Genomic DNA, 20,218 nt, shown 5'->3' on the forward strand with positions numbered 1-20,218 from the left:
ACAATAGCTACAATATAGGATTCTTTGTTCATTGGGTGGAAGGAAGGGAAATGTCCTATGAACAGAAACCACTGCAGAGAAGACCCAGATGTCAGGTGTCAGTGATCAATGAAGTGTACTGGGGAAGATGGATTATGTCCATGAAGTTGGGTATGTTACTAATATTCTACTGGCAATTGAGCAGACCGCAAAACCTACACAACAGAAAACAAAGCACAGCTTGTCTACTGAAAAGCCAGGCAGGGAGAAACCACATAAGTCAGATGGGTGGAGTTGAACAACCAGCCAATGCACTAAAACAAGGGTTGAACATAGAAGGGTTGAAGGTAGAAGCATTTTGATAGTCTGAGTACTTGCAAGACACCACGGGAATGTGTATGTACATCAACATTTCACATGCACTACATCACTCAATAGAGGGGTGCATGGCAGGGTTGATGGAAGCCTGAAACCATAGGAGGAAATATAAAATTCATCATGGGTAGCTGCAAATAATAACAGTTAAGGTCTTTGTGTCACTCGATGATTACCCAAAACTGTTTAAATATGGCATAGATCTGCAAATAAGGAGGATTACGTAGAAAGAGCCCAAAGAGATTCAAATGTAATATCTAGAATACTTATGTGTATGTTCATTCTACTTGCACAAATAAATCCAGAATAGGTTCTTCTTCTCGCGGAAGACCTCTACAAGCCATAGATTGTGACATATTATTTTTGTAAGTGTTCCAAGAAATGTATCCCTCTGCACAAATCCATTCAATTTCAGTGATTCTTCATTAAAATCGCGTTACATTCCCCTACATGGAGACAAAAATGCAGTTTTTGCCTCCTCCATGCTTGGCTTTTATGATATCTACTGTGGGTGGACACAGACATCCATTAATGTTAGCTGTCCTTGTGTGATCTTCATGTGGTGCAGAGATCAACCCAAGCACCTCTTTTGACAATGCACCTTCTAGCATTAGGCACAGGTTGACAAAGAAATCCGCCTGAAGGTCTTCTCTTTTGACAGTGCGTTCTCCTAGGCCTTTTCATACAAATTTAGTGTAGCACAGAATTAAGCAAGATCAAAAGCATAGTCTCCTGTCATTGGCACATAAATTCCATTAGATCCTTTAATATGAAGCTAACCTAAACATCTCACTGTTGGGTTTTCAATTTGTTTCCAGCTAGATGGTTCAGCTAAAAACTCCATATCGCTGTGCAAGAGACACCATCTTGAATGTATGTTCTGTTGATGCAATTAAGATCCACTCTCATAACTGAACTCTCAGTTCTCCACCACTCAAATATGCATCAGTTCTTCAGTTCTAAATTAGTCCAACAGGGAAGACATCAGTAGGCGTCATTAACCTTTGCCACTCGGTGCTGCCAGCTCAGAATCTGGTATCATTATATTTGCATGGCAGTCAAAAACTTGGGAACAGACATTGGAAGGCTTTCACCACTCTATGGAACGGAAGAGATGGGCAAGGGGGACATCAGAAGCTATTGCCACGTGGTATGCCATGCTGGCCAATGGGGGTGAGTGGAGACATTGATGCTCGGGTAGGGGTTAGGGTAAAAGGGGGTTCTTCAATTCCTCCCTTTGCCAGGGATGCCCTTGCATTCACACCACAGAGACAGGCACCGGGCTGTGTGGGCTGTGCAGGGAAGGGTGAATGAATTCCGGGTTGATGAAAGTGAAGCCCTGGAATTCGCTCTGGTCAATGCCTGCCAGTACCATCTGGTCCGGTGGAGTTAGCATGGCGATAGCTCGAGTGAAGAACTTGTCGAAATTTTCCCCGCTCCTGCCACACTGTAAGGAGAAAAAAAGACAGTAAGAAAGAAGAAGAGAAACAGGGCAAGGTAACCTTTTTTGATCCTGAAATTTGACTAGAGGACAGGTCTATAAAGTGATCATCTCATCCCACTTGACCACCATGACAACTCATATTTAATGAACAGTTAGTTCCTCATTTTGCATTTGCAGGATTTTGGTTCAGGAGATACCCGAGGGGAGATAGTAAAGGCGGAATCCTGCAAAAACAAGAGTTGTCCACATGGGACCCGGTAATACCAGGTACTTTTCCTGTGCTTTTCCCCCTAGTTCCAATGAAAAATTAACATTTCCCATAAGTTCAAAGCAGGTAGCAAAATGTCAGCTGGAGACCCTTTGAGGATCGGGGGACTGGATAGTCATGGGTTCAGGGTTCTGGCTTGGTAGCGTCAGTCCGGGTGTAGGGGGGCATTGTATGCTCCCCTGTGGTGTGCTCTGGGAAGGGAGGAGGACAGGGATGATCGAGCTACCAGCCCTGGGCAATAAAAGGGCTTTTGGTCTTCCTTCTTTTAAAGGAGCAGGGCTTGCACCTGACATCACAGCTGTGGGATGGGTAGGAGGCAGTCGAACCACTGATAGAAAACCCTTAGTTTGCATAGCATGCACCCTCATGCAGGTCTTGAAGCAGGTGCGTGAACTGTAGGACATGGACCACAGCTTCGGGCCTCTGGGTCTGGATTAGGCCGGGTATGTACTCACATCAGACCTGGATTCATTGAGAGAATGGAGACAGGGAGTCAGTGGGCCGGGAAGGACCCTTGGGGGTGAGGGGGGGGGATAGCATTGTGTGCTTCCCATGTGGTATGGCACGGGCAGGTGGAGAGGATGTGGCATTCTGGACAAAGCTGTCAACTTTGATACTGGGGAACCAGGTGTGAGTCTCGGCCGACAGGCTCAATATCCTGTGACTCTCGGAAAATCACTTAATCTCTGCGTGCCTAAAACTTTTTTTTACTTTTCTCGAGCCTGATGTATCAATTAATTCTATGGTCGCAAAGGTCAAATTTGAGCCTTTGCAACTGCGAAATGGATTTTTTAAATGTCCCCTTCCCATATTGTGATTCGGTAGCAGAATTGCAGTTTTTGTTGGCATTTGGAAGGGGTATGTAAAGGTCGTCCCTTACAAATACAGATTCGTTAGCTAATATTTTAATATCTTGCGACCAAAATCCAGTCGAAAAACATTAACTTTTTGACACCAAATCACTAGTAGTGACAATCATAAGCAAACTTGAAGGGGTTCCCAAGGAGCACCTTCTCCTTTGTGAATGTCAACAAAAACATTTTTTTACGAGCAGGCAGTGGTGCTAGGGACTACTGCTTGCACTAAATGTTTACAATAGCTTTTTCTTTGTTAAATGAATTTCCTTTTAGGAAAATGAACTGCATTTAGTTGAGATGAGAGGTGTGGTGCAGCGGCCAGGGAAGCCGACTTCGGCGCACAGGGTTTACGTTTTGATCCCCGGCTCCGGCGGCAGCTCAGCTCAGCACCATGTGACTCTGGGCAATAGCTCACTTAGGGGCATATTATCAAGCAGGGCGTTAAAAATTATCGCAGTTTTAGCTGCAGAAAATCGCCGCTAAAGCGACGATAATGGGCTTGATAATATGGCCTTGTGAATTCCAATAGAAACTCATGTTCTGGTGTGAACATGGGCTTCTATTGGAATTCTCCAGGGCATATTATCAAGCCCATTATCTCCGCTTTAGCGGCAGTTTTCTGCCGCTAAAACAGCGATCATTTCAACGCCCTGCTTGATAATATGCCCCTTAATTTCCACGACATTGAGACCCGTAAGAGTGAGTAGTTAGCGCTTTACAAATACAGATTTATATTTTTTGTAAAAAAAAAAAGATTGCTTTATTTAACAGCAAATGCAAAGATGGTGATTTGCTGCATCCAGTAGGCCACCATGACTGAGACTTTAACGAGTTGTTGAGGGTCTCAATTTGCGACCTACCTCATGCATATTAATGAGGTAGGTCAAATTGTGACCCACTATGAATCCATATTTTGTGAACCAACCTATTAATACGTTGGTTGGCTCACAAAATACCAATGCTTTAGATAGAAGTCAGTGTGCTAATGTTACCCACTTCTACAAAATGGGGTTTAGTAGGTTCCTATTAAAAAAATTGCAACTGCTGCTAATGAAAAGTGCTCCAATATCTTTGGGTCGAGTTTGTGCTATATAAAACTCCCAAAATAAATAAGTACATTAACAAATCTGAACTGTGCTCCTATCCTCAGCCCCTGCTTCTGTCCCTGCAGTGGTTTCGCGGGGTGGACATCTGCACATAAAAAATCCGAAGCTTTGTGCCTTCCTGCTCCCTTAGAATTACCAAGTCTGTTTTTTGCAGACCCAGAATTCCCGAGCTCACAGACACCAGCCTGTAGCGGTATCCACCTGGGGGTTAACGCTCCAGTGGGAATGCTACCACTTGTAATGAGGGCCTGAATGCCTTAGGCATCAGCTCTGTACAAACAGTGCAGACGCAGCTCCTTGCTCCGAGGAAGTAAGAGGATATTGGATTGAAATGCTCAGGGATTAGGGACTATCATTGTGTCATTGTGTTTGGTCTTTTGCTGTCTTGCATGGGTCTTTAGTGTTTTGCAGTGTTTTATTTGTTGCTATGGGGCATATTATCAACAACTAGCGATATTTATCGCTAAAGAAGCTTAGCGACATTTTTTTTATCGCCAAGCACCGTCGGATATCACGTGCTATTAGCAACGTTTATGTCCAATGCGATAAAATATCCGACGATAGCGGCAAAATGCGTGACTATTGCTGGTAAACCAGCAATATTCAGGCATTAACGCCAATAGGGTCTTAACCTGAATATCCACCTCCCATTGTATATAAAGGTTAAGAACTGGTCTGAGCAGGCATTAGTTTTCAGCGATATTTGCGCTTAGTGCACATTTTTTTATCGCAACGCCTGCCTTGCTAATAGTCGATAGTGACGTTAGCGACTGCTTTCAGTCGCTAACTGGTTGGGCACGCCCACTTTGAATGTCATTAGCGATAAATATCGCTGACATGCAAAGCGGGCCCCAAACTGCTCGCTATCACCTAAAAGCTGTCGCTAACTGATGTTAGCGACAGCTTGCTAATAGGGCGATGAAATTATCGCTGCCTAGCGGATGAAAACGGCCGCAAAAGCGACGATAATTTCATTTCACCTGCCATGATAATATGCCCCTATGTGTTTTTTGATGTGCGGTTGTTCTATGGGGCTTGGCAAAGTAATGCCTCTGTCGTGTTGCTATGCTTTTTGTAATGGGGTTGGTGCATGGCGGACTTGCAACACATCACGTTAGTCTGTTTAAGTTGCAACGTCTGCAACTGTATGTTGCTGTTTTTTCATTGTGTTATATTTTGATTTTTTTATTGTGATGGTCTGCATGGTCTTGTGCTTTGTGTTTATGTTGTTGCATCGTTATTCGAATTTTGTTATGTATCTCACTTTCAGCTAACAGCAACCTATAAACTGGATTTGCAGTGAAAAACTATTAACACATGGATTAAAGCAGTGATACAGTAGGTGCCTTGTGGCATCCATGACAGGTACATCACACTAAGGTTAAGGATTGCCTTAAATTCTTGGGGTAGCAGGGGAAAGTGACTGGGAGAGGGGGATCGGCCAGTAAGAGTCTTCCTTTGCTAAAACATTAGCATTATAGCCTTCAGAATTTAAGGATGCGACACCATCAGGAGCATTGAATGACGCTGAGTCTGGGTGCATACTGTGTACAAATGTGACATGACTATGGTATGGACTAATATGACTGTTGTGACAGGATACAAGACGTACTGTTACTAAATAGGCTAAAACAGTTTTTCCTATGATGAAAGTGTTCTTATGGCTAAAAGTTGATATCATCACAAGTCCATTAAAGAAATTGCTAAGAGTCATTCAAAAAACATTCTACTGATTAACTAAATTTTAACTCAGTAAATTTAGTTTTTTTTAAATAGACTGCAAATATTATTGTATTAAAACTTAACTTTTCTCTGCCTCAAAGCTCAGACATTTTTTACGTCTCCTCTACACAGCGCATGCGCTGTCTCGATGAGACATGTTGTGTTCCATCTATGTGCACCAGCCCGCCCACAGACTTCTCATTTGCTCGCACCATCATCTGACTCATATTCTTTGTTACCATTTCTCCCTGGCATGCATGGTCATGCCTATTCTTGTGTGTACCTCTCCCCCCAGAGCATGGACCAAGTGTTTGTAAACATCCACTGTTTCCTTTTTACGACCATATAGGCCCAACTTTTTTCTTTATTTTTCAGCAATCTACAAAGTGCTCTGAACTTTACCAGCTTCATCTCCTCCCACCTTCCCTCATGCCCCATCCACAGATCACCCCCTATCCTTGACCCTACCAGGTAGGTCGTTCCCCCTCCGCACAGCACTGCCTGTGTCTCCCTGCCCCAGCTGCCGCTGCCACTGCTGAGGACGTTCGAGGCCCTCCACCATCCGCAGGCTACCACCTGTGCCTCATCCCTGGGGGCCAGTCGTAGGCCGTAGGTGGGTTTGTTCATCCTATGCTTTATTGCTTTTATTGTATTTCCTGTATTTTCATTGTTGTATCTGTGACTGATGTTGTCTGGCTTCCCCCGCTGCCTGTACGTGGTCCATGCCCCTTTTCTTCCCTCTGTTCCCCTCGCTGTCCCCGCGCTCTCTCTGCCCGGTCATTCCTTCTGTATCCCTCGCTGCCCCCGTGTCCCTGTCCGGTTTTCTCTTCTGTTCCCCTCGCTGCCCCTGTGCCTCTCTGCCCGTTCTGCCTTCTGCTCTTAGCTGCCCCTGTATTTCTGAATTCTGTTGTATTTTGCCTCTGTGCCACTCGTTTTTCTGGTATTTCTGTGCCCTTTTTGCCTTCTGTGCTACTCATTTTTCCCTCGTTTTTGTGCCCCTTTTGCCTTCTGTTCCACTTGTTTTTTGTGCCCGTCTGCGTTCTGTGCCACTCGTTTTTCCCTTGTTTTTGTGCCTCTTTTGCCTTCTGTTCCATTCATTTTTTGTGCCCTTCTGCCCTCTGTTCCACGCGTTTTTTGTGTCCTTCTGCCCTCTTTGCCACTTGTTTTTCCCTCATTTATTGTGCCTTTCTGCCCACTGTTCCACTCGTTTTTTTTTTTGCCCTTCTGCCCTCTGTTCCACTCGTTTTTTGTGCCCTTCTGCTCCCTGTTCCACTCATTTTTCCCTTGTTTTTGTACCCCTTTTGCTTCTGTTCCACTCGTTTTTTTGTGCCCTTCTGCCCTCTGTTCCACTCGTTTTTCGTGCCCTTCTGCCCTCTGTCCCACTCGTTGTCCCTTGTTTTTTCTGCCCTTCTGTCTTCTGTTCCACTCTTTTTTTGTGCGTTTCTGCCCTCTGTGCCACTCGTTTTTCCCTCATTTTTGTGCCCCTTTTGCCTTCTGTTACCTTCGTTGTCCCTCAACGCCCTCGCCGCTGCGTCCCCTGTGGCCCTGCCCACCTGACTGCCCACTGCCCATTCGATGGCCCCACCTCCCGCCTCCCAACTGCTCCTCCCTCCCTCCTCCCCATATATGCCGGCTGCTGCATGGCCGCGCGCAGCGGGCGCACAAGGCGAGGCCGTCTGCGCCCGTCTGCGCTTGGACCGTGCCCAGCACCAGAACCCCTGGCCCCGGAACCGCCACGACAACCGCCGCCACTACAACGCCAGCACTCTGCCCGTTCTCAACTCCGGACAGAGCCACACCTGCTTCAAGGCCGCCCCGAAACGTACACACGGCCCCTTCACCTGCCGGAACTGCAGCTACACCAGCCTCAGAGCCGACGAACCACCCGCCAAGAAAGACCCCAACCACCTCCGATGTATACTACTGAACACCCGCCCCGCACGCAAGCATGCCGTCAAGCTTTGGGACCTGCTCGACACAACATTCCCGGACGTCGCCTTCCTGACAGAGACCTGGTTTAATGACTTCTCCGCACCCTATATCGTCATAGCCATCCCAGACAGCTACAAGAACACCTGCAGAGACCGCACCAACGGAGTCAGAGGAGGAATCGCCATAGTCCACAAGAACAGCATCAGGGTCTTGACTAGCCCCGATGGCGCGCTCAGCACCGCCGAACACATGCATTTCCAGATCAACTCAGACCCTAACTCCACCCTCAGAGGCACCCTCCTCTACCGACCCCCCGGACCCTACCCCCATTTCAGCGACTCCATCGCCGACTTGATCAGCACGCACGTCCTGACCTCCACTGACTACATCCTCCTCGGAGACCTTAACTTTCACCTTGAGAACAACAACTCCACAACAGTGATCGACAACCTTGCCAACCTTGGACTGAAGCAACTCGTCCCAAAGCCCACCCACTCCGCCGGCCACACGCTCGACCCCTTGTTCTCCACAAGCCTACATGTCTCCGTCAGCCACACCACCGAACTCCTCTGGACAAGCGCTGCATCCACTTCGCCTTCCAGAAACCCACCACACACCACCGCACCCAACAGATCCCCCGCTGCTGCTGGAGCAAAATCACCGAAGACCAACTACACGCAAACCTCGCTCTCAGCCCACCCACCAAACCCTCCAACACTGGCGACGCTGCCCACAGCCTCAGATGCTGGATCGAGGACTGCGCCAACACCCTCGCTCCACTGAAGAAACCCCCCCACAGAGACACCAGCAAGAGGGCCAGCTGTTTCACCCCAGAACTCCTACCCTCCAAGCAAGCCTGCCAGAAACTAGAGAAGAAATGGCCCAGTGAGCAAACTCCAGACAGCCACGCAGCACACAAGGACGCCATCCACAATCACCACCACCTCATCAGGGTGGCCAAGAGGACCTCCTTGACAACAATGCACACAATAGCAAGGAGCTCTTCAACATCGTGAAGGAACTCTCCAACCACAGTTCCAACACCAATGACTTCCCGCCATCGCAAGCCCTGTGCGACTCCCTCGCCACCTTCTTCCAACGTAAGATAGCAGACATCTAGGACAGCTTCAACACCCAGACAGCCCCAACAGACAGCAATACAACAGACCCTCCGCACACCATCGACCATGGCCCCCTGCTAGCCTGGGCCAGCGTGAGCATCGATGACACCATCAAGACGATGTGCAAATCCACTCCGGCTCCCCGTCAGACCCATTCTCGCACCACGTCTTCAACAGAGCAAGCAGCTCCATCGCACCCCACCTGCGCAACGTCATCAATCTCTCCCTCGAGACCGCGACCTTCCCAGAGATCTGGAAACACGCCGAGATCAACGCCCTACTCAAAGAACCTAAGGCAGACCCAAGAGACCTCAAGAACTTCCGGCCCATCTCTCTGCTCCCCTTCCCGGCCAAGGTCATCGAGAAAACCGTCAACAGACAGCTAACCCGATATCTCGAAGAAAACAGAATCCTGGACCCTTCCCAGTCAGGATTCCACAGCAACCAGAGGACCCAGACTGCCCTCATCGCTGCCACCGACAACATCAGGACCCTGCTGGACAACGGCGAGACTTCAGCACTCATCCTCCTAGACCTCTCTGCCGCCTTCGACAGCGTCTGCCACTGCACACTACGCGCACGCCTTATTTTGGAAAAAGGGGACCCCTATATATCTGATGAACTAGCTATACATAGGGAACAAACATTTTAAGTAAATATCTATAGCCAGTTAAGTCAACCTATTGACATAAGCAGTCTAGGTCACACTATATTATGACGAGTACCCACACAACAAAAATACCAAAACCAACAAAATTATACCAAAATTGTCACAAATAGATATAAAAACTAATTTTTCACTTTATTATTCAAGATTAGTTTCATTTCCTTTTTTTTAATATATATTTCATAAATTACTATTTCAGTTAAACAAATTGTATAGACATTCAACAAATGATATACCTATGTGGAAAATCAGACCTACGGCGGATCAGGTATGAGTTATCACGAGACCCAAGAATTTCTAATGTATCTGTGTCTTCTGCTGTAAATACATAGCCACATTTCTCCTGTGTGAAATGACTGAACTGTTTGTGTTTCACCTTATTGCTTCTCATTTCATTGGGTGGGACTCTATTTCTTATAATTTCTCCCGTTGGGACACTTTCTTACTTTTTCCACATTCCCCGGTGAAGTGTTTCTGTGCGCCATTGTTGCTAAGCTTGAGTTCTCTACGAAGACTGAATCTTGATGTCATCAAGGTCTGCCTGCCCCTCAGAGTCCATGGCAAAAGTAGTTGTTTTAATATGTTTGCCGATGCTATGTATTTTCTCAAGTAAATCAGCCTAACACTGTAATTCTTTCTGGGGTTTTTTGTGCAATTTTATCTAGCGCCAACATTACCTGAAGATGGTGGTGTGCTTTACATTAGCACAAGTTTCTTTATTTGTGCAGTTTTATATAGCACCAACACCACCAAAGACCTTGGAGCACTTTACATTAGCAGCAGTTCCTTTCCACAAGGACACATTTATTTTTGTTGGCATGGGTAGATTTAGTAATTTCCCCAGAATCAAGGAAGTAAGCTGACGCCGAAACTCAAACCCAGTTTCCCAGATGGATAGTTTGTAGCTGTGGCCCTTACACCAAATCCTCTCCCAAGAGGACGCACATCATCTCCCTAGCGTCGGTCTCAGTTCCACATTTTATGATCACTGCCAGACCATTTAATCTCCCTGTGGCTGCCCGCATTTGCTATTGGTTGCCCATCCACCTCCTGCCCGTCACTGCTTGCCCCCGCTGACCTCCATTACACAGATCCCCTCCTCCACAGACTCTGATTTTCATATTTATATATTGTATGCAGTTTTATGCACCAGTTACTTTAACAAAGGACACATTAAGTTTTGTAGGCACAGCGAGATTAAAGGATATGCCCAAAATCAAGGAAGTTAAGCCGACACCGAAACTTATACCCAGTATATCATCTCCAGAGTTGGCATCTCTGACCCTTATGCCACATCCTCTCCCGAAAGGACGCCATAGCATCTCCCAAACCTCAGCCTCATTTCCACATTTAGTGATTACGGATAAATCACTTAATCTCCCCGTTTCTAAGCATAACAAGCATTGGCAAAGCCAGTAGGTTTCACATTGTGCAAGATCTATTGTTTTTAGGTCTTTGCTAGACAGTGCAGGCTCTGCTCAGCTAGACTGGGGAGAATGTTTGCATTGTCAGCATTCCATTCATCATTTCTTTGCTGTAACACTTTTCGCCCTAAGTGGGATGGGTATGCCCAGACGTGGGTGCCTTGCTCACTGTGCCACTGGATTCAAGCTAGCCTGGCTGAAGAAGGGTGACATACCCTGAAACCGGTCCCAGGATGTTTGTTTCCGGTGCAGGGAGGACCCCTGGCAGTTCGGTATGAACTGTTGCTATGGGCACAGGGTCAAGACTGATTTCCATATGGCTGGGTCCAAACTGGGGTGGCATAGTGGGCAAAAGAACGATGGATTTAACCCAGATCTTTTGACTGGGGGAGAATGTTTGCATTGTCAGCATTCCATCCATCATTTGTTTGCTGTAACACTTTTCGCCCTAAGTGGGATGGGTATGCCCAGACGTGGGTGCCTTGCTCACTGTGCCACTTGATTTAAGCTAGCCTGGCTGAAGAAGGGTGATATACTCTGAAACCGGTCCCATGATGCTTGTTTCCGGTCCAGGGAGAACCTGGCCTGGCAGTTTGGTCTGGACTGTTCCCTTGGGGCACAGGGTCAAGGCTGATTCGCATCTGGTTGGGCCCAAACTGGGGTGGCGTAATGGGCAAAAGAACGATGGATTTAACCCAGATCTTTTGACTCGGGGAGAATGTTTGGATTTGTCAGCATTCCGTCCATCATTTGTTTGCTGTAACACTGCTTATCTAGACAGCACATGCTTTGTCTAAACAAAAAGTGTTGTGTTCTAGCTATGGGATTGCCGGCTGCCCATTTTCTGCCACTAGTAAACTTCTGCGTCACTCTCATTTTATTATGCAACTCATAATGGCATGTGGGCATCATACCCGCTTCTTGTGTGTGGCCCTCCCATAGTGCATGGCCCAAGAACATGTCTCCTTCTACTGCTAGCAGTTTTCAAGCACTCCGTAGGAGTACTTGTGTTTTCAGGTCATCTGCCTTGTACACATACCACTAAAATACATGCGCATGTACATAAACAAATCCATTTCTTCAAAAAGTTGTTAAACAGAACTTTTTTTGCATGATCTAATGATGTTGGAGAAATTACTCCATCCACAGTCTTGCCATAGTGCGAACACGAGCCAATGGTATTGGAGAATTTAAGTGCTCACCAGTTCCATTCCACAATGACTTATTCTTTTTTGTCCCGGATCCAGCTTCAATTAAGGTATTTTCCCCCCTTCATTGTTGTTTCCTCCCACCCTCTCCTGTCGTTGCTTGCCCATCTCTCCATTCCTTCCTGCTTCCCTGTCCCCCCCACTACCTCCCTCTTTGCTGCTTTTTTTTTTGTTGCACGATCCAATGGAATTGGAGCGCTTGTTCCGTCCTTCGTCTTGCCATAATCTCCCTTGTACAAATACATACATACCAATAAAATGCATGTGCGTGTAGAAAAACAAATACATTTCTTAAGAAGTTGTTGAATCATGAACAGCAATCGGTTTTTCTTTTTGCACGATCCGATGGTATTGGAGCTTTGCTCTGTCCTTCATTTTCCCATAGCACAAACACAAGTCAATGGTATTGGAGCATTTTATGAGTTCACCAGTTACATTTCACAATGTCCCCTTCATTTTTGTCACTAATCCTGCTTCAGTTTAGGTATTTTTCCCCCTTCATTGTTGCTTCCTCTCACCCTCTCGCATCATTTCTTGTCCATCTCTACATCTCCCTCCTCCTTTCCTGCTTGACCCGCTCCCCCACTACCTCCATCTTCGCTGCTGCTTTTATTTATTAGATTTTTTTGTACGATCCTGTGACATTAGGACACTTGTTCCATCTTCCCATACTGCTAATATCAGCCGATGGTAAAGGAGCGTCTTAAGTGGTCACTAGTTACATTACACAATTACACATTCATTGCCGTATGCAGGGGGAAGAGTAAGTGATTTGCCCAGAATCGCAAGCTGTTCAGCCAACCCTAAGATCCTCACTTCACTTCAAAGGTCCTCAACTGTTTCTCACTATCACTTCCACATTTGTTCAGCAAGACTCCGTCAACACCGAATAAGCATTAGCAAAGTCAATAGATGTTAGCAATGCCCGAGCTATAGGTCTTGTAAATGTCTTTTAGTCATGATGTCTAGCAGTACATCTGCTGTTCACCATGGATGAAAGTCACTGAAAAAAGCGCTATGATGCAGCCAGCGAAGCCCATTTAATAGTGCTTTTTTGTTTTAGGATGGACAGGACAATAAACTCAACATGGGGGGCGAAGTGGCTTGGCTTCGGCTCAACATCCAGTGATTCTGGGCTTTCAATGATTTTCAGCCATGTTGAACAGCAGATGTGCTTCTAGACAACATAGCTAATAGACATTCACATTGACAAGGCCACTAGCTGTGGCACTGCAGCGAGCGATTGGCTTTGCCAATGCTTGTTTAGACAATTCTCTCCATTCCCCAGTTACAGTGATTAACTTTTATGTAGTGTGAAACATCTCTTGCTTGTAGAGTACAGTAAGCTTGGTTCTCTGGCATTAAAACAGGGAGAAATTATTTATTGGTTATCCACTACCAATCGTCATGGAGTGCAGGAGATAGGAGAAAAGTAGATGATACAACAAAGCCCAGTGTGGGTCCTGGATATCTAGAGTGTAGATGATAAAGGGGTGTAAATGAGACCTTCACTGGTGGTCTGTTACTAGCCAATAACTGGCCACTATCATCATGAAGGAACCTGGCCTCTGAGCAATCCAAAAATACCTTTTTAAGGGTTTCCTCACTGTGATAAGATCAGTCCTTGAGTGGGACTTCCAAGATCTACACACTTGCCTGGGTTCCGCACTTTGTAAAACTCTCCTGAGCAAGGTTTCCTGTGACTGTTTACCAGAAATCATTAGGAAATATTTCAAAAGGAGGTCTTTTAGGTCACCGGAATTGGAACAGAGTTTTCAGCAATCACTGGTTAGTAAGGCTTGTACGAAAAGCTGGTGCCCACCACTTCCTTGGAATACAACTGAACTGGAATGAAAAGAAGTGAAAAAACCTATTGTTAAGTCTGCTTGGAAGAAAATTAAGGTTTGGACATACCGTCTCTTTTAGCCCAGCTCTGCAATTGATTCCAAGGGTCAGCACTCCCTAAGGGAGACTTAAGGAGATAAAAGGCCGAAGAAGGACGTTCTGCATGAAGATTTAGCAGACTAGTGGGTTCTAAGCTCTGTGGTGATGCATGGCTGGAGTCATTGTTTGAGAATGTCTCTCATGGCTGAACTGTTGTCTAGACCCTAAAAGCCGATGGAGCAGCCTATTTTGGCTCCACCCTTACATGTTTAATTAGGCTACATACATTCGTGTGTATGGCCTATTGTAGTCATGTGATGTAACCTTATTAACAAAATGTAGAGCACTTTAACAGTTACAGAGAGTACATTTACTGTGTAATCCTGACATTTATATGAATGTGTATATTAACGTTTTCTTTATAGTAACAATGAGTTACAGTTTTCACATATATCTACATCTGTGTGGTTTAAATAGCATTGTATTCATTATATTCACATATTTCTTTAAATAATACTCTCCATTTATTTTAAAACTGAAAATGCATCTATTTGAATAGTGCTCTACAGCTATAATGTTACTGTATATGTATCTATAATCATGCATCTAAAATGTGTACTGAAATGCTTGTTGCAGTAAAGTTGACAAAAGGCATTAAGCTTTTGGATTTTGCAATGCTTAACTTTTAACCTGAACGCTTGTTTTGGATGTGATTGTTTTTCTCTCCTCTGCAGGTGCAGCTGCATTTGCTCATGGTTAAAGAAAGGCACATTGTGTGAAAGAGATAGTGAGGCTCGAAGGAGTATCCTTGGCAAGAATAAGAAGATTTAATGAAAGAAGGGAGGACTACTGCCCGAGCGGAATGAGGAGACCAGAGGAATCCATGGACATTTTAATGTGTAGACCAAAGGAAAGAAATCTTGAGTGTAGTTGCCAGGTGTATTGTTTGAGGATGGGAATTATTTGTACATGTGACCTGGGATTCTCAAACGTTCTTTTGGTGGGTACAATTGGGCAATATACTTTTGCACTGTTCAGATTCCCTTTAGACTCTAAGAGGTACAAACCTCTTTGTGACATCTCTGTTGTGTGGCTTTATACTGTACAATATACTTTATCCTTGAGAACTTCTACCAAAGTTCTGCTATGCTGACACCTTTCTCTGCTTCCCCGATTAATAGGATTTCCCTGATTCCAAATTCAAATAGGGTTTATCAGGTCTTCCAATGTAAGGCAAGAGGATCTTAACTTTCAATCTATGAATCAGACTATTTTTCATTCTTTGTTTAACGGCTACTGAATTCCTCATTTGTTTTCTGTTATTGAGGATCAATTTTATCCATCACTCTGGATATCCTTTAGTGATTCTGTATTTTTTTACTATATTTTTGCAACTGATTTACATCAGCTTGACTTTGAACTTATAATAAATATATACTTAATCCCATCAATTGACTCTAAGCTTTACTGTGTGACAAAATAGGTTATTCTGTAACTGGTAAATTGTAGTTGATCCTAACTCCTTTAATTCCTCAAGCACCTAGAACCTTCGATTGGAGCGGGCCAGAAAGACAGACTCCACGTTCTATGCATTCTCAACTCCCAGCAGCTGTAGTGTTATATTGAATAAAGCAAGCACCCAATTGCTTTGAGGATCTTTGGATCCTGAATATTTTTAAAGAGCAGTGATCACTTGGGGGGCTTTTGGCCTCAAACATTTCATTAGTCCTGTGAGGTGATGAATTGTGCTTTTTCTGTGATTTACACAAGTGGCATTCTTTCCACTAAATGAAGTCTTTCTTTTCTTATGTCCTGATGAAGACCTGGTAAGACAAATAATTAAATCTATGGGTCGAAATTGTACTATACAGGATACACTTGAGGTGATTGGCAAAATATAACACTTTACGATTGCCATTTGTAATTATTTTGATTATGCAACCAGGCATATCTTTTGAGTTTTTTCACCTTCGATGTTGTCACTTCTCAAAAAAACTGTGCTGCTTCACAATTTTATCTGGAGTACCTGTTTATATCTGTGCAATTATAAGGCATTATTAAAAAACAAAATTCCTTTAATAAGCTGGTTGTGTGTCTTCTAAGTGACTGATCATTTCTTGTGGACACAGTGAAGTCCATGCTAAAACATTGATTGGATCTTTAGAATAGGCCTGCCAGGACCATTGCTGTCTGTACAGCTTAATAAACCCCGGTTCCGAGGAATACAAGGTTACCCCATAACACGTCACTGTCTCTGGTAATTCTTGTGAAATTTTGTATGTAAGTTCATAGCTTGCTTAGCTTTTTCTTGTAAGTTCTATGAAGCCTTGTTTTGCTTTTGAAGATTAAGCATTTTGTAAGCAAGTGCATGCATATCTTTCTTAGCTTTTTCTCATGAATACTTTGAAGCTATGTCACAACTTGCAAGCATTTTGTAGATGCGTGCATAACTTGTATGGTGTTTGCAGTTTGATGAATACTATACACCTTAACAGAAGAAGACTACCCTAGGGTTCATTTAATTGTACCTACTGGACCGGGTCCTTTCTGCACGGTCACCTCAAACATTTGCTAAACCTTTTTTTGTTGACTTTTAGGACTCTGTACCCTTTACTCATGGTAACCAGAGGTAAAGTGTTTGAGATGTCTCTTTTAAACTTTGTGACATTGGTATACACCCAACTAGTATGTTGAATTTACTTATAAAAGTCCTCTGTAAATGGTTCTATGTGTACCCAAGGTCTGTAAATCAAATACTTCCAGTGGACTTCAGCACTCTTTGTGCCATCCACTTACGTAGCCCAGTGAAATATGTCTCAGGTCTGCCATTACTACTTTAGTGCAGTTTGAAACTGCTATTTCGACCTAGCAAAATAAACCTTTTGCCAGGCCTAAAACTTCCTTTTTAATGCTTATAAGTAACCCCTAAAGTAGACCCTAAAGGCTTATAGGACAGGGCGCATGGTATTTAAAACGTAGGACATGTGTGCTTGAGTTTTGCATGTCCTGGAAATGAAAAACTCCTAAAGACGTTTTTCATTGCTGAAAGGCCAGTGTCCACGGTCACATGACTGTGAATGGCTCTCTTGAGGATTATTGTGTGTTTCTTCCACACATGCGGACAAAAAGGGCCTTGTTGTACTGGGAGCAGATCTTCCTGACAGAATGGCTAGGGAGCAATTGTGCCCTGCCCCATTTACACTTCAGAGGGCCCACCCAAAGGAACCTTAGACCAGGCCTGCCCATGCCTTTGTCACCCTAGACAGTTTGAAGCCAAAACCAGGGGCAGGGGTATCACTGGGGTATCACTGACCAGAAACAGTCGGTGAGTAGGCCAGGCCTTGCTTCCTCTGCCGCTCCCCACACACAAAGGCTGGTACTATGTATAAATGTGGCACCTTCAGAATCTCTCATGAGAACATTTCTGGACCTGTGAAATATGCCTGAAGATAGAAAACTGAACCTGCTTGCTCTGAATCCAGGATCCCCAGGAGTGACACCAAGGGTCAGTTGGCTGACCTCCTGTTTGATCTACAGGAACACAACAAGCTTTCGGATTCCTTCTCTTCAACTGCCATGCTGACCAGCACCCACAGGACCTGCCAGAGCCCTGCTACTGGCCTTTGCTTGAGTTCGTCCTGATCTCCAAGAGATGCCCCCCAGGTCATTGACCCTTAGCTGGCATCAAAGTGTACTATTCATGTCTCAACACAGAACTCTTGGCAGAAATCCAGATGTTTTGGGCTCCCCACAACTGCAAGCAAACTCTTTCCATCAAAAAATGACTGTTTGCGATGCCTTCCAATGCGAAGCTTAAGCTATGACCAGCTCTTCGCATCAGCTATCGTGCCACGTCTCCAGCCAACACACACCTCCAGCAATGACCTGCCCATCGCACCAAACCGGGCTGCCAGCATCAGCCATCAACACAAAGCTCCATTGGTGACCTACTCGTGCTAACAACAGATACCTTGGGACACCTGCCAATGCAAAGCTCCAGCTGAGACTCCCCGTGTGGACTTCGACTATGAGAAGGTAAGCCTATGACTGGGACAAACGTGGTCCCTGTTTCCAGTGCCTGCTCCATCATCGTCAAACTGAACTTATGAATTGACCTCCTACAAGCGCAAAGCTCTGTGCCTTTTGGTGCTATTTTACAGCTAGAACTTTAAAAATTCCTAACTTTGGAACTACTGATCAGATTTATGTTGCTTTGCTCTCTTTTTATTTAGTACCTTCAACTCTATTATTCTAAATTGGTTTGGGATTTTTCTTGTGTTGTTTTCGCTTTATTACTGTTTGAGTACTGCATAAATACTTAACACATTGCCTCAGTTAAGCCTGACTGCATTTGTGTCAAGCTACTAGAAGGTTAAGTACAGGATTAAATAGTGTGTGTTTATTACTCACTTACGAGGGCCCCTCCCTCAACTACTAGCCCAAATATTTACTGTACCCAAGAAGTGTAATTGGCAGTATACTAGGAAACATAAATGATTTTATCCTCAGTCTCAAAGACCCCTCCTACCATCCTAGAAAAGTTTTTCTCTAAAGAAACAACATTCCCTGAAACAGTTATGATGTGTTCTGATATACTGCACTAGCTATTTCTTCACTGACCGAACTACTAGAAGAGTGTTTAACTATAGTACCAGACTGCACTGTTGAGAGTTATGGCTAATGTTAGATCTGGGGGTCTCTAGTAGGCAGAGGTCCAAATAGGGTCCCTTGCTTCTAGTCAGGGTAAGGGGGATACACTCTTTAGATAACCCCTGCTCACCCCCTTGGTAGCTTGGCATAAGCAGACAGGCTTATCACATGCAATGTGAAAAGTATTTGTACCAACACTCACAGTAACACAGTGAAAACACCACAAATGGACTCCACACCAGTTTAGAAAAATAAAGTTTCTTTATCTAAACTATTTAATAGAAGGGGGTTTCCCAGAGGGTTTTAATGATTGAAGGGCAGGCTATGCGGGGTAAACTGGCAAAAAAGAAAGAGAAACCCTGCCCTTGAGATAAGTAAAGGTCCAACACAAGGATCCTATTAATACAAAGCGACCAACGCGTAGGAGTTGGAGCTACACATACACATCACTAGTTTTTATGATTTCAAGATTTCATTTTATTTTGTTAAACAATTAGTTATTTTTTTGGATATTTTGAAGAAGATAAAAACACATCAAATATATTAATACATTAGAAAAAATATTAAATAGATCACATTAAGGGTCCCACACATATCATACCTACCAACACTCAAAACCCATTCATTACATGCAACAAACATTCATACTTTCCACAATGCAGTACATCAATGCCAGTTGGTATACAGGGGGGTGGTTTTTGACCGAGGGGACACAAGTTTAAGCTGGTCCAGATGTCACAGTCAGGTGGAATTTCATCCCTCCCTTGGATCACGCCGACGCGCGTTTCGGTGTATGGTCCAGAAGGACCACACCTTCATCAGGGCAGAGAGATACCAATATGTGGGGGACACACCGCTGTGGATATAAAAACACAGATATATATATATACATATACATTCATATGTCTATACATGAATCCTCAAATGTGCCTTACTTTGTTGTAATTTATACGTGGTACACCTGATGTGGTATTATACATATTGTGTTTCTCTCTCATAGTGTAGCTATATATTTTTTAAGAGACAAAACAGTTGTATGGCCTAGCTCCAGCTCCAAGCTTTAGTTCCAAAAGATCTAAACTGTCTCTTCTTAGTAGTCCTTCAAGGATCTACAGCGCAAACAGAACACTCCAGCTAACTCAGATAACCCCAATGGATAACAAACACTCACAACTCATTCTTCTCTTTTTTTTAAAAATCCTTTTACTCAAGCATACATTTATGTCTTCATGAATTTGTAAGGGGCGGTTTTTGAAGGACCCTAATGATCTAGACAGGGGGGTCTAGAGAAAGAAACACAATATGTATAATACCTCATCAGATGTACCACGTATAAAGTACAACAATGTACAGCACATTTGAGGATTCATGTATAGACATATGAATGTATATGTATATATATATATCTGTGTTTTTATATCCACAGCGGTGTGTCCCCCACATATTGGTACCTCTCTGCCCTGATGAAGGTGTGGTCCTTCTGGACCATACACCGAAATGCGGGTCGGCGTGATCCAAGGGAGGGATGAAATTCCACCTGACTGTGACATCTGGACCAGCTTAAACTTGTGTCCTCTCGGT

The 20,218-nt window shown here is 44.4% G+C and overlaps 1 protein-coding gene across 1 annotated transcript in view; it reads right to left on the minus strand.

The window, feature by feature from the left end:
- Positions 1–1,430: 1,430 nt before the first annotated feature.
- The window catches only part of PRKCG (protein kinase C gamma), a 1,201,807-nt gene continuing 1,183,019 nt past the window's right edge, over positions 1,431–20,218 (minus strand). The window contains exon 18 of the mRNA XM_078650936.1: positions 1,431–1,801. Within this exon, the coding sequence (XP_078507062.1) occupies positions 1,613–1,801 (189 nt within the window). The 3' untranslated portion in view covers positions 1,431–1,612. The remainder of the gene's footprint in view (positions 1,802–20,218) is intronic.

Source organism: Lissotriton helveticus, chromosome 7, assembly GCF_964261635.1.
Source record: "Lissotriton helveticus chromosome 7, aLisHel1.1, whole genome shotgun sequence".
Lineage (NCBI taxonomy): Eukaryota > Metazoa > Chordata > Amphibia > Caudata > Salamandridae > Lissotriton > Lissotriton helveticus.